The sequence below is a fragment of the Microcebus murinus genome, chromosome 11, assembly GCF_040939455.1.
Source record: "Microcebus murinus isolate Inina chromosome 11, M.murinus_Inina_mat1.0, whole genome shotgun sequence".
In the NCBI taxonomy this organism is placed as follows: Eukaryota; Metazoa; Chordata; class Mammalia; order Primates; family Cheirogaleidae; genus Microcebus; species Microcebus murinus.
In genome coordinates this window covers 47,559,441-47,573,379 of record NC_134114.1, presented here as the reverse complement: position 1 = coordinate 47,573,379, position 13,939 = coordinate 47,559,441, and the positions used below count along the sequence as shown (strand labels likewise).

The following is a 13,939-nucleotide window of genomic DNA, read 5'->3' as shown; positions in this document are numbered from 1 at the left end:
ATGATTTAAAAGAATGACCTATGAATACTCATAGAGTTTCTGGAACGATCAGTTTAAAATAAATGAGTTAAATAACTACACATCCTAAAAAATATAATTCATATAGTGAACTAAAATTTGTACCTTAGACTTAGTAGCAGAATTATCAATAATATTAACAGCTTGCCCTTGAATAGCAATTTATAATTTACAAAGTACATTCACATCCATTGGCTCATTTCGATTTCCAAAATCATCTAGTGAATTAGTAGTGCAGATATTCATACTCCTACTTAGAGGTGAGGAAGCTGAAATCACATACGCATGAGTTGGTTAGAATATCTTTGGCTACAGGTAACAAAAAGCCATCTCTAACTGGTTTAAACAAGATGGAAATATATTGGCTTGCTTACTTGAGTATTCAGAGGTGAAATGGTGTTCAGGGTTGACATGATCTAGTTCCACTGATTCTGTTTCTCTGCAATTCTCTTGGCTTTAACCCTTCATTAAGTGTTGGCTTCATCTTCAGCCTGATAGTTAATTGGGTGCTATAGTTCTTGGCCTCAAATCTATTCACAATAATGCCAGAGGAAGAGATTGTTTCTTTTTGTACTGTTTTAATGAAAACTAGGAAACTTTCCTCTAAGAAATCCTTAGCAAACCTTTCACCAACTTGGATTAATTCACATGCCTATTGCTGAATCAATGATTGGCAAGATGCATGGGAATACCCTTAATGAATCAGGATACTTGATAAAAATTGGGTCTGTTAGGAAGGAGGAAAGGGGAATGAATGGTTGAACACTACAACCCAAGCTAAGCCCAGTGGATCTTCCTCTGCTTCAAGCACCGTGATGCCAAAGTGAGAAAAGGTAGTTCAGGATAATTATGTACACTGAAGTCAAGAAGGCAGGACTCAGGCCATCTAATTTCTATGCTTTTCATATAATGATTTCAACTGTTTCAGCTTTTCAGAAGATTAGGATGCTCATTTTTGGCTTTTCTGGAAGCACCCAAGGGGTATTCTTAAGCAAAAAGTTTGTTTATGGGAATTGCGTAAATCTGGGTTTTGCACAATTAAAGTTAGATGGACTTCTTGTAAAAATTTGCTCTGAAAGCCACATTCTTACAAATCCCTCAGAAGCATTTTTTAAATTATAAAATAGTTCAAACAATAAAAAACAAAGCTTTAAAAAATCTTCAACATTATGCCATATTTGCATTGGGTTTTTAAAGAAAAAAAACCATGTTGTATTAATAATTGCATCTCCCTGTGTATCTCTCCTGGATTCTTTTCTTTCTACTTCACCAGAAGGAACGAACAGTCTTGAATTTTGTGTCCATTTTCATATTACTATGTATAGATTCATCAAAGATACACTGTATCATTTTGAATATATATATATATATTAACTTATATAAAGGGTAATCTCAACAAATCCTGCTGTAATGGCACTTTTCTCCCTCAACATTGTTCTTGAGTTAGATCCATATTGATACATGTAGCTTCAGTTCATTCATCCTAATTGCAATACAGCCTATTGTTCAAATATACCCCAATACATTATCCACTCTTATGTTGCTGGATGCTTTGGTGGTTTTTCAATGTTTTGCTATTATAAACAAACTACTGTGAACATTCTAGCAGACATCTCATGATGTACAAGTAGAAGAGTTTGTTTGGTGGTCCATATCTTAGAGTGGAATAACTGAGTGTGCTTATCCTCAAGCTTAACAGATTGCTGCCAAAATGATGGGTGTGAAAAGGAATTGCATTGCTGGTTTCAGAAGTATAATCGTTTCTTTTTTTCCTTTATATTTCCTATGTATTTGAAACTCTCCAGTTGAACTTATCCCATTTCACTGTATTGAAATTTTTTTTCTTTTCCTTATCATGAAAAATCATAGTGGCTATTATGAATCTCTTCATCTTGATATGAAACAATCTATGTTTTTCCTTTGAAATATATTTTATTATGCATTGGACATAGAAAAATGACAAGAGGAAAAGAAATAAATATACACAGATACTTGTCATTTTCTCTCCAAGTTGTTATTTGAGACAAGATAATTTTTTCTTGATAATTTCTTGCTTACTTGTATGGGGAATGAAACATACTCCCTTTTCTTCTGACCATAGAAACCCCAAGATTAGAAGATTTAAGAATAGCACTGATAACCAATTTGTTTAATTATTATTTGGGATCGTTGGACTTGCATGTGGAGTGCAGCGATGACCCTACTGAATGATGCCATTTTCACATCATCAAGCACCACTCTATTTTTACACAGCTTCTACCTATGAGATTCAGCTGTACTTGGATACGCTTACAGCAAGCTCCCTGGAGAATTTCCCTGTGTTTGGGGAAAGAAGCTACGTCAGTAAATCAAAATTTATAGCCTTATTGACCTAGGAAATGCAAAGACAACACAATAAACAAACATGAGATCATATTTCCATTTTGGTTGAGGACCAGGGGAACATTTAATCCTGAGTGAGAGAGACAGGAGGAAATAAAATACATGCCAACTGCAACTGTACTGTTTTCTCTTGCAGTTTGCTTTGCAAAATCCAGGTGGGAAAGGAATACACATTCATTTCTTTTGCTTTCCACACTTATCTTTTATGTGTCTTAGCATCAAAAGAAACACTCCATTTGAAAGTGTATTTTGTTTGCTTAAAGAACGTGGTGTGAGAATGTGTATAACAGGGTAGAGGTAGAGGGTGAGATATGTGGGAACAAAGAAATATTCAAGATAACAATCATGATAAAAATGACAATATCCAAGATTTAAGACAGAAACCTCTGTTTGGGAAGAGTTATTTATGTTGTTTATAGGTTCCTACAGAGTTGAGCCACACAATTTGTCTTTTTGACTATTGATTAGGCTGTTTAGAAATGTTACAAACTGTTGTCAAGTCTGCCCAACAGCTCCTTTTACTTTTTCCTTCAGGGTCTCAAGATGACAGCTGTATTTTTCTGGAATGCACAGTGATGATGAACTTAGGTAACATTTCATTAAAACATGACTACAAAAGTTTTTATACATATATGGGGTAATAAGGAAGTTTTAGGAGTTTTCTTCTAACTCATACCTTTATTTATTCACAGTGTTTTAACAAGTCCTGAAAATTCTTGGAAGTGGTAAGACATTCTCTTATATTAATAGTATCTTTGAAAAGTAAAACTTCTCCTACTCACCTTGAATTACAAAATAACTGTGAATTAAGCAGATCTTTGGAACGGAACATTTTCTTCTCTTGATTATTTGTGCCCCCCTTAGATTCCAGCAATTGCCCTTGATCACAGCCGGCATTTGCCTGCTGTCAAGTTCTCAGCCCTCCATTCTAACTCTTCCCTCCTAGCATTTACCTTCTGATGGGCACATTGGCACTTCAGCCACCACACCCAGCCCTTTGCCATCTCAAATACCATAAAACCTCAATGTTCCTTAAATGGATCTTCTGTCTCACCCTCTTCTGACTACTAGATCCACAGCTGCCATATTAGTGACCTTAACCTTAATGTCAGTGTGTTCAGGGTGACAGAAGTGTATCCTGGGCACATGATTCACTTTCTAATGTAATGACTTCATTTCTATTATACCAGAGGAATGCAGCAGGCGTATTGACATTTTGTCTACTGGCACCAGAGAACACAGTGTGGCTGTACTAACATGCCCCAGCTGCATTCAGATTGGGTACTCAGAAAATTAGTAGGTGGAGGAACTAATCAGGTATCTGTAGGCTTTAACACAAATGCATACCACCTTTATAAAACAAGTTGGCTGTTACTAGCTTCCCCTCAAATCCCTTAACTTGAACTTCAGTAGATAAAAATCAACCAGGTAGCAATCTGGTTTTCCTGGAGCAAGTTCATAACCTTATTTAAAATCTGGTTATTGAGTTTTGAAAGAAGCCAAATCTTTCAGATCTCTTCTGTATTCTGCATAGACATTTACTTTTAGGAATGGCTATATATAATTTACTCTTAACCTAATCCTTCCAAACCTCTCATTTCACCTGCAGGCATTAGAACCTTGACTGTAATTTAAAACTAGGTGTTGTGCAAAAAAGCCTCCAAGCCCCCACTTCCAAATTAAAAAGCACCTATGTTGTTCATGACATCATTGACTACATTTTTTGCCCCAGACTTCTGTTGTGTTCTCACTAGGATTTGGAGAGATTTGTCGAGGATTTTCCACTGATCTAATTGGACTTCTGGGAGAAAGGAAGGAAGGGCAGGAGAGAAAGAGATACTTCACCTGGCTGGTTAGACCAAAGGATGTAGCTTATTTACTAAAAAATTAGTGACATGAAAATAATGAAACAGAAGGCTGAGCTCTGAGAATTTAGAGCTTCTGTGTCTTCATTTAGATAACAACACCATTAAGCCATTCCTATTTCCCTCCTCTGAAGTAAGGTGGAATTAGGAAAGGAAATGCAGTGTTGAGTCACCTTCCCAAATGACTTCAGAAAAATTTCTCTGATCGAGAGCACATGCCCCGCCTCCCCCAAAGGAGGAAGTACGCTGGGGGTGTATAAGGGCTTGATAGATGAAGTGTGAGAAATTTTTCTCTTGCCACCTGATTCCAGTTGGAAATTCACTGGCTATGTTGCTGACTGAACAAAACAGAGGATAATAGCCTCTGGCTGAAGATTTTATAATTGAAGCTGAGACAGAGTGGGCCATGTGCATGTTCAGAACAGTGATTGCATTGTGAATTACAACAGAAGTCCCACTTGTCAGTCACACAAATGTTTAAGACCACAGAAAGGCATCTGATTTGGAATAGGGATGACAAAAAGAATCTTTTGGTTTTCCCCACTTTGCCCTGAATACAAAAGGACTGATGACTGCTTTGTTTTGGGATAAAGTCTTACATTCCTTTTAGGACCTATTCAATCATTAAGAGAGAAAGAAAATTCCTGTCTGGAAACACTCCTACCACTTTCTCTCATTAAATGTATTATCAAAAAATTTAATAATTACATGAATAAGCAAAATACAAGAAAATAAAACACATAGGTTTGTAGATAAAAATAAGGAGTTCTGTAAAGCAAATGATTATTTAAAGAAATAGAAGGAAATGGGGTATAAGTTGAAAGTGTAGTCCCAGTCTTTGTCATGAGCCCTGGAACTCCTCAGTTTTTTTTAGTCTCTCATTGATCTGCTTAATTAGTTTCTATCCCTATATAAGGAAGTCACAGACTATAGCAATAAAGGATAGAACTGTTGGGGTGCTTTTCTTTTGGCTCTTATGGTAGTAGTGGAAATTAACAACTGGCTTTCTTAACGACCTGTTTTCTAGATTTACAAGATGTACCAATGCCTCTTGGGTATATAGCACTATCAGGTCAAGAGGGATCCCACATCATTCCCCTAATGGCTATCGATTTATAACCATTTGATCACAAAAATGGTTAAAGTGAACATTTTCATCTCTTGTTTGTGAGCCCTTTAGCCATATGGTCTGTATCCTGGGTATAACAGATACAGAAGAACACTGTTTAGTCCCACTCATGAAATGCTGAAAAGAGAAAAGCAACAATCTTGTTAAAAGTGAAAGCCTGTGATGGTAGGTGGCATGGTAACTATATAAAATTTTGTGGCATAATGATTGAATTGTATAGTGGAGTCAATCAGGGTTGGAGGAAAAACATAGAAAGGCTTTGAGACATACCTTTTTATTATAATTTTCCTCAACGAATGATGAACTTGTTTGCCTTCTCCACTATACCATTAGCAACTTGAGTTAAGGGGTGTCTTTTTATATCTTCAGTGCCAAACACAGTGCCTGATACGTAACAGGTACTTTACAGTTTACAGTCTTTGAAATGAATTTAAAAACAAAAGTTTGAAAGCAAATTTTTAAGAGAGTAGTTCTTAATTTTTTTCTGATTAGAGCTAGGGACCCTTTCCCCAGAAAAATGCACATATCCATGCACACAGAATTTTTAAATATAGTTTCAAGGCCATCATGAGACATCTGCTCTGTTTGCCCCTTTCATGGTCCCACAAGGGAACCGAATGTTCTAGATTAAAACATTTATAGGCTTAGAATACATAATCATAGAGAGAAGTAAAGAAATCTTTAGAAACATTCCCCATTCCTACCTTTACTTTTACAAAAAAAATGTCTCTTTCATCTACCTCATGCAGAAACTTTCAGCACATTAAGGAAAAGGGCTCTTTCATGCAGAAATCTGTCCGAGGTAGGTGAAAAAAGATCTCATCTATATAGTTTTAGATTCATTTACAAATTAGGTATTTTATAGTTACTGCAGACAGAAGAATATAGCAAAAGTTAATTTTAAAGAAGGTATGCTTATCTGACAATCATTTATGAACTATTCACTAACAGTCAAGGACTGTGGAGGACAGAGGACAGAAACAAGACTCAAAGAGATCACAATAGGTGGAGTGCATACATGATAAAACTGGGTATTTGAATCAGATTATTGCCTGTGTGTATGGGTGATGAAGATAGTAGTGGGTGGAACGAGCAGAGAGCAACTGTAAATTCCGTGAAGGAAGAAAACGAACCTTTATTCATCCTGCAAGAGCCTTTGGTTTTATTGTGGTCATATACAACTGTTAGTCACCCATCCTCTCCTAGATTATCCACAAGACTGGTAATTAACCTCTGACTGATGACAGATGAGGAGTAAGGCAATCTTAAACTATAAACCATATCCTTGTAGTATGAGGAAGCTGCACCATCAAAATGCCATTTTTAAGATCCAGCATGTAAAACTTTCATCTGATACTTTCCCAATGATCATCTTATAATTGTGGCACCTTAAACTTTGGAGGAGACCTCAAAGCTAATTTGCTACAAATATCTACAAGGGAGGAATCCTCTCTGAACATTCCTGGAAGTTACAGGCTTTTTTTTGAATACTCATTAATAGCAGCAGTATATTATTATTATTATTTTCTTTTTTTTTGAGACAGAGCTCACTTTGTTGCACAGGCTAGAGTGCTGTGGTGTCAGCCTAGCTCACAGCAACCTCAAACTCCTGGGCTCAAGTGATACTTCTGCTTCAGCCTCCTGAGTAGCTGGGACTACAGGCATGTGCCACCATGCCCGGCTAATTTTTTCTATATATTTTAGTTGGCCAATTAATTTGTTTATTTTTAGTAGAGACATGGTCTCACTCTTGCTCAGGCTGGTTTCGAACTCCTGACCTTGAGTGATCTGCCCGCCTTGGCCTCCCAGAGTGCTAGGATTACAGGCTTGAGCCACCACGCCCAGCCTATAATTTTTAATCAATAATAATTAGTAGAAACTGCTTCTTCATACTGAACTAAAAAGCCTCCTCATATTTTTCCAACCGTTTCTCTAAGCTTGACTTATGAAGCAATGAAAAATTCACCTACTCTCTCTCTCTGATATGCTTCCAATATCTGGAAATAATTATCATTTGTATTTCTGAATTTCTCTCTCCAGATAGAATTTCCCTAATTCTTTCATGTATTCCCCTTGAGAATATTTTCAAAGTTATCACCATCTTCAAAGTTCCTGCTCCTTCAAACACTATAATACTTGGCCAGTCTGCTTAAAATGTGACACCTAGAATGGAACACAATATTCCAGCTGTGATTGATATTACCACATTAGTGTCCAGGGATTACTCTTTTGACCTGGACACATACTTCAATCAATACACTTTTAAGGTTGGGTGTGGTGGCTCACGCCTATAATCCTAGCACTTTGGGAGGCCCAGGTGGGCGGACTGCTGGAGGTCAGGAGTTCAAAACTAGCCTGAGCAAGAGTGAGACCCTGTCTCTACTATAAATAGATAGAAATTAATTGGCCAACCAATACATATAGAAAAAATTAGCCAGGCATGGTGGTGCATGCCTGTAGTCTCAGCTACTCGGGAGGCTGAGGTAGCAGGATTGCTTGAGCCCAGGAGTTTGAGGTTGCTGTGAGCTAGGCTGACGCCACAGCACTCACTCTAGCCTGGGTGACAAAGCGAGACTGTCTCAAAAAAACAAAAAACAAAAAAAACACTCTTAAAAGGCCTTAGTTCTCTCCTCCTGCCCCCCTCCCAGGTGTGCTGTACTGTGGGCTGGGATTGGAATCTGGTCAAATAAGACTTCCAAGTCTTTTTTCCTGAGTACTATTATAAAATCGGGTTCCTCTCCTTTTATAATACCTTGGCAATGGAATGTTTCTCATTTCAAGTTTGTCTTAGCACTGAGGTAATTTTAACATCACTATATTTAATCATTCCAGCTCTTGTTATCCATATATTTGACAATCCCTTTCTATGGGATTTCTTGTGTTTCTCAAGGACTTGAAATTGCCCTCAATTAATGTTAATCATTATTCAACTCTCTTAAGCTGTTTCAGTAGCTAGGAATCCACCTGGCTAAATATTATCCAGGGTCATACTCCAACCTAGCCACAAAGATGTCAAGATGTTAATAGGGATGTGTCTTGTTGGATTCAGTGAACACTTCTTTGAAATAATTCCATACAGCTTCTCTAGTGACGAATGCTGGAGACATTTCATCATGGGAGTAAAATTTTAGGTGGGCCTCTGAACTCTACGAAATAAGCAGGTATAATAGAATAGGTGTCAGCTCAGGTGAGCAGAAGAAGTGAGTCTATTTCACATTCACCCCTTCCCTCTTCTTGTATGTACCCCATGGATTAGACATGTGGAATCTATATTTTAACAGGCAAGGGAATGACAAGGTGAATTCAACCAAATGAAAACTCAAGAATCACTCATTGGTGGGTATGTGTGTGTGAGAGATTATGTTCATTATCCCAACTTTTCTAAATTTTTTTTAACAAAGTCTCTACTTCTAGTATTATTGTGGGTATGTTGGAAAACACTACTTTGGTCTTGTATTTAGATTTTGTTACTCTAACCTTTACTCTTTGCCTTGATATAGTTGGTACTAGATAATCACTTAGGTGGATTTGTTTTCAGGGGAAATTTCTCCATTAAAGATGACTGAAAAAATAAACTTTGGACATAGACTGTTTTTCAAAGAAAATGAAAGTATGTATGTCTTTTCTGCTTTTATTCTTACCAAACATTTGTAAGAAAATGCCCATTCAATTTCAAGGGGCTATCCAAGAGAGAACAAGAGAGAAGCCTTAGTCACTGCATCTATTCAGATGAGACAGTTCTCTTTTAACATTCTTTAGGGCTCAGTTTGAGGAATTAGTATTTACTATGGACTGAATGCTTGTGTTCTGCCCCCCTCAAACTCACACGTTGAAGACCTGACTCCCAGTGTGATGGTGATGGTAGGGGGTGGGGCCTTTGGGAGGTGATTAGATTTAGATGAAGTTGTGAGGGTGGAGTCCTCACATAAGAGATTAGTGTCCTTATGAAAAGAGACCCTACAGGGCTTGCTCTCTGCCACTGGCCATCTGTAAGCCAGGAAGAGGGCCCTCACCAGGAATCAAATTTACCAGTACCTAGATTGTGGGACTTCCCAGCATTCAAAACTGTGAGAAATAATTGTCTGATTTTGCAGCCATTCAATCTATGACATTTTGTTATAGTAGCCTGAACTAAGGCAGAATTTTAATGCAATTTCTTTGAAGCATGAAAAATTTTACCTGTGTATGACAGAAAAGAAATAAATGGTCAGATGTAAACCAGCTGATCCAATGGGGAAGCAGGATCTTCACAGATCTTTAATTCATACACCAGGGTCAAAGCAAAATGGTAAAGTAAAAAATTAAGTAATTCCCTCCGAGTTAGGGCATTTCCAAGTACAAATAATGAATCAGTATTTTTTCTCCATTTTGGCCTCTTGTACAATGCAGTTTGTTATCTAAAGAGCTACATATACCCACGTTTCACCATATTAGCTTTAGAAAGGCAAGACCTTGGTGTAAGTAGCTTAGGTGATAACTCTTCAGGACAATTTTTAGGTATTTATCTAGGTAACATGCAACATTTATATTAGAGGGAAAAATAAGTCTGTATCAGGCAGTATAACATCCGGACTTTTCTTTCTCTTCTATGTAGAATCTTAAAATTAAACCTTTAGGAATCATGCCTGCTATAAATTAGCATAAGATGTTTAAAAACTTACTCTTAGCAATGTAACAATGCCTGGAAAAAACAAAAATAGGCCTATATATTCTGGATTAATAACCAAGAGACACTTTATTATATGTGGCTCAGTCCATAAATCTAAAGTGTAAGTTTGCCCAATAACAATTTTTATAGTTATCCGCAATTCAGAGTGTCTCAGTAACACCCTATGTTCTGATCTGGAAAAAAGAACAAGTAGATAGCCAATTTCAAAAAGGCTTTAAAATATAAGGTCTTACTTTTGAATTATGCTAGAAAAACTCTTTTTGTGAGTACTTAATTTTGTTGTTGTTCTTTGGTAGATTTTAGATATTAGAGGTAGACCCTAAATAAAAAGAACACCATAACACTTTTGTTCTCTCATGCATTTCAATTTTAACATTTAAAGTATGAAAGAAATGTGAGTTCATTCTCATAATAATGTAACTTTATTGTGTGCAGCCTTTTTCCACACCAATTAATTTTTCCATGTGAAATAAGATTTAAAATGCTAAAGTTATTATTAAGGTGATACATTGGGCAATAGAAAAAGCTGAAGAGAGTTTTTTCGTCTGAAACTGAAAAATAGAAGCATCTGGGAGAAAAAAGGTAGAAGTACCGTAGATTGCTAGGATCACAAAAACAGTTTTGGGGGCCAGAAGTGACCCTGATTGAGAGTAGAGTAGAAATGGGCTGGGCAAATTGTCTCAGAAGGGAGGGGAGGATTTCATGTGGATGTTTAAGTATTTACTTGGCAATTATAATCTTAGAATTTTCTTCTGTGTTGCTATAGCTGTTGATTTTCCCTGCTGTCTATAATTTTATTATGTAACATAATAATTTTTTATTTACCACAAAGTCCATTTAGACTAGAGAACAGAAAGGTTCTAAGTTTGTCCCTGGCCAGCAAAGTCATGCCTCAGCTATGCACAGGGAAACAACTGGAAGACCTATGCAGAGTATATTCAAAATTTAAAAAAAATTTTTTTTTAAAAATTACCCTGCTTGGTTTCCTTACTGAATAGACTCCTTGGAGGAAAATAAATACTGTGAGTTTACTGGTCTGCTGCAGAACTGGAATTTAGGCCCATAATAAAAAGAGTCAAAGAGAGATCCAAAGGTTCACTTATCACCAGACAAAATAGGCTACTGAAGAGCCTCCTTCCCATGGTTGAGTTTAAACACGCACCTAACACTTCGAAGCAGCTGTCCTCAAGTGCTTTGGTCCAGAAGCCATTCCTCTTCCAGAGTTTCTGAACTCTATGCTCCACACAGCTTCACCTGTCTTCCCATAGTGCCATAGTGGCACTCTATAGAGCCACTGTGACATATCTACCTGCCACTTTGTGCGAGGTGGGCAGGAAAGGAGGCAAAGTCCCTACAACTTATTAGAAATGGGAGAATAGAAAAATATGCCCCAGCCAGGCGTAGTGGCTAACTCCAGTAATCCTAGCATCTGGGAGGCCAAGGCAGGAGGATCCCTTGAACCCAGGAGTTTGAGGTTGCTGTGAGCTAGGCTGACGCCACGGCACCCTAGTCCGGGCAACAGAGTGAGACTCTGTCTCAAAAAAAAAAAAAAAAAGAAAAAAAAAAAGAAAGAAAAATATGCCTGGACTTGCCTTAGTGTTCTAATTGGCAAATATGCCAAAGACTGACAATCTTCTATGCTGAAGTGGAAATGAATTTCTAACACAAGATACAAAATCCTGTAATACAAGATATAAAAACTTATAACATACCTTAGACCAGTCTAGCTGAAACACATGATTTTTTGGTGCTCTCTGACTAGACGTTAGACAAAAAAGACAAACCCAAATGGAGAAACATAACTGAAGTGCAGTAGAAAGTTGGGAATCCTGAGGTCTAATATACACAGACAAATGCATTACTGAGGCATATTCCCCTGGCTTGAGGTATGCAGACAAAGGAGCAGTCACACCTTGCTGTGAGACAGAGGATCAAAGCTGATGCAGGGCTCTAAGAAAATATTTACCAGAGGAATGTGCTGATTCATTTATCAGTCCAGAAATCCCAAGTACAAAACGTCAAGATATAAGAAGGATCAAATAACACCATGTATATGATTCAATTTAAAAATCCTTAGCCCTCTTCCATTATATTATTTAGATTATAATAAAAAAATCAAATTACATTCATATGAAACTTTTATAAAAACAAATCAAATCCATTTTTATGAAATTTTATGGTACAATTACTTTCTAGTGGGTCTTAGGTCACAGTATTTATAAATCCATTTACAGCTTTAAAATTTTTTAAATTACAAAACAAAAGGAAGTCAATAGAAATCTAAATTTTCACTTGCAAAAAACTCCCTTCAGTTTCCAGGCCAGTGACACATGGCGATGTCGACTTGTCCTCCAGACATGGACTGCTACCAAAGATCCCCGGTTTACGAAGTGTGCAGGCCTCGACTCATTAGGAACGCTTTTTGGTTTGGCTCACGTTCCAGGAAATTCTGGAGCATGTCCATGCCGTCCAGAGATCCCCCAGGTTTCAGGATTAGGTTTCTGTATTTCATTCCAACCTAATAAAATAAAACATCATGCCTAATAATTCATGGTCATAGCACTTTTCTAAATCTCTAGATGCAAAAGAGAAAGAGGGAGAGGTGAAGGAAAAGAGACCTTAGCTTTATTCAGTCTAGATGTTCTCTCTTGCCCACGCTATAGCTCTGTGGTATTTATTTATTTATTTTTGTAGCTAAGCGATTTGGAGCTTAAAACCTCAGGTCTTATACTAGCTGACCTTTATTATGGTCTTGTCTCCTTAAATTCTCAAGAGTGAGCTGACAACATGAGCAAACAAACAAAAAGTAGCCAAATGGAATATACAGAACAGGTTCCCATTTGTTACCCTATCTCAAATGTGATTCAAAAGGGCTCGCTAAGCAAGTGTTCAAGAGGATACAAAGAGAGGTTCTGTGTACCTGGAAATAGCAGCACAGCTACTGTCAAATGACTTTGGCTGCTTTTATGAGGGGCTCATAAGAAAAAAAAAAACAAAAAAAACAACCCTTTTCCTTGTGGATGGGGGGAGAGGGGCAGCACAAGTCCCAGAGTGCAGGTAAGACATTTCTGTGGGCCAGCTGGTGGGAATGAGGACCTTAAAGTTTTCTCTGGGAATGGAGGTTTGGAAATTTTAAAACCAGTCACAGTGCTTCTGCTTTTATTTACATAAACACATGAGCAGATAAAGTGAAAGAAAACACTTGTTACTGGGTATTAGCATTGTTCAATATTTTCACTTCCCTTTCACTGTCCTTTTGGGGAAGGAAAACAAGACAATTCAATGAAGCATAATTTTAAATATACACATAAAATACAAACTCACAGAGAAACACTTAAATTTATATCCGTTATATCATTTGATCAAAAGGATTAATCATCTTTTTGAGTACAAAAAGAGTGAGAGAATTTCTAGAGGCTAAAGTAATATAACTTTTGACTTATAATAAGAGTTTTCTTGGTATAAAATCTAGTATCAGAGGTAAGTGTAGTTAAACTGTTAAGGAAAATAAAACATAGATGAAATCTGCCAAGTTAGATACAAAAATATTTAATATTTAATTTGTTCTCCAGGGCCATAACATAAAAACTTTGGGGGTTACTCTTTGGTTATGAACAGAAATCACTTGAAACTTATTAATCATCAATAGGCTAACATCTAACCTCACAGCCTGGACCCTAATCAGGAATAAATAATTTGTCAAACAAACCTACTTTCTCATAAAGTCAGGTAGCATTGTACAATAGAATCATAATATAAGGCACATACATAACTTTGAATTTTCTACTAACCACATTTCAAAAAGTTTTGAAAAAGTGGCTATGTAAAATAAAAAAGTAAAAAGTTAAAAAAATAGGTAACATTTTAATATTTTAT

The 13,939-nt window shown here is 36.8% G+C and overlaps 1 protein-coding gene across 3 annotated transcripts in view; it reads right to left on the bottom strand.

The window, feature by feature from the left end:
• Window positions 1-9,620: 9,620 nt before the first annotated feature.
• Window positions 9,621-13,939, bottom strand: part of NLN (neurolysin) — a 100,797-nt gene continuing 96,478 nt past the window's right edge. For all 3 annotated transcript variants that reach the window (XM_076008056.1, XM_012784093.2, XM_012784096.3), the window contains one exon: window positions 9,621-12,581. In XM_076008056.1, coding sequence (XP_075864171.1) covers window positions 12,447-12,581 — 135 coding nt within the window. In that variant the 3' untranslated portion in view covers window positions 9,621-12,446. The remainder of the gene's footprint in view (window positions 12,582-13,939) is intronic.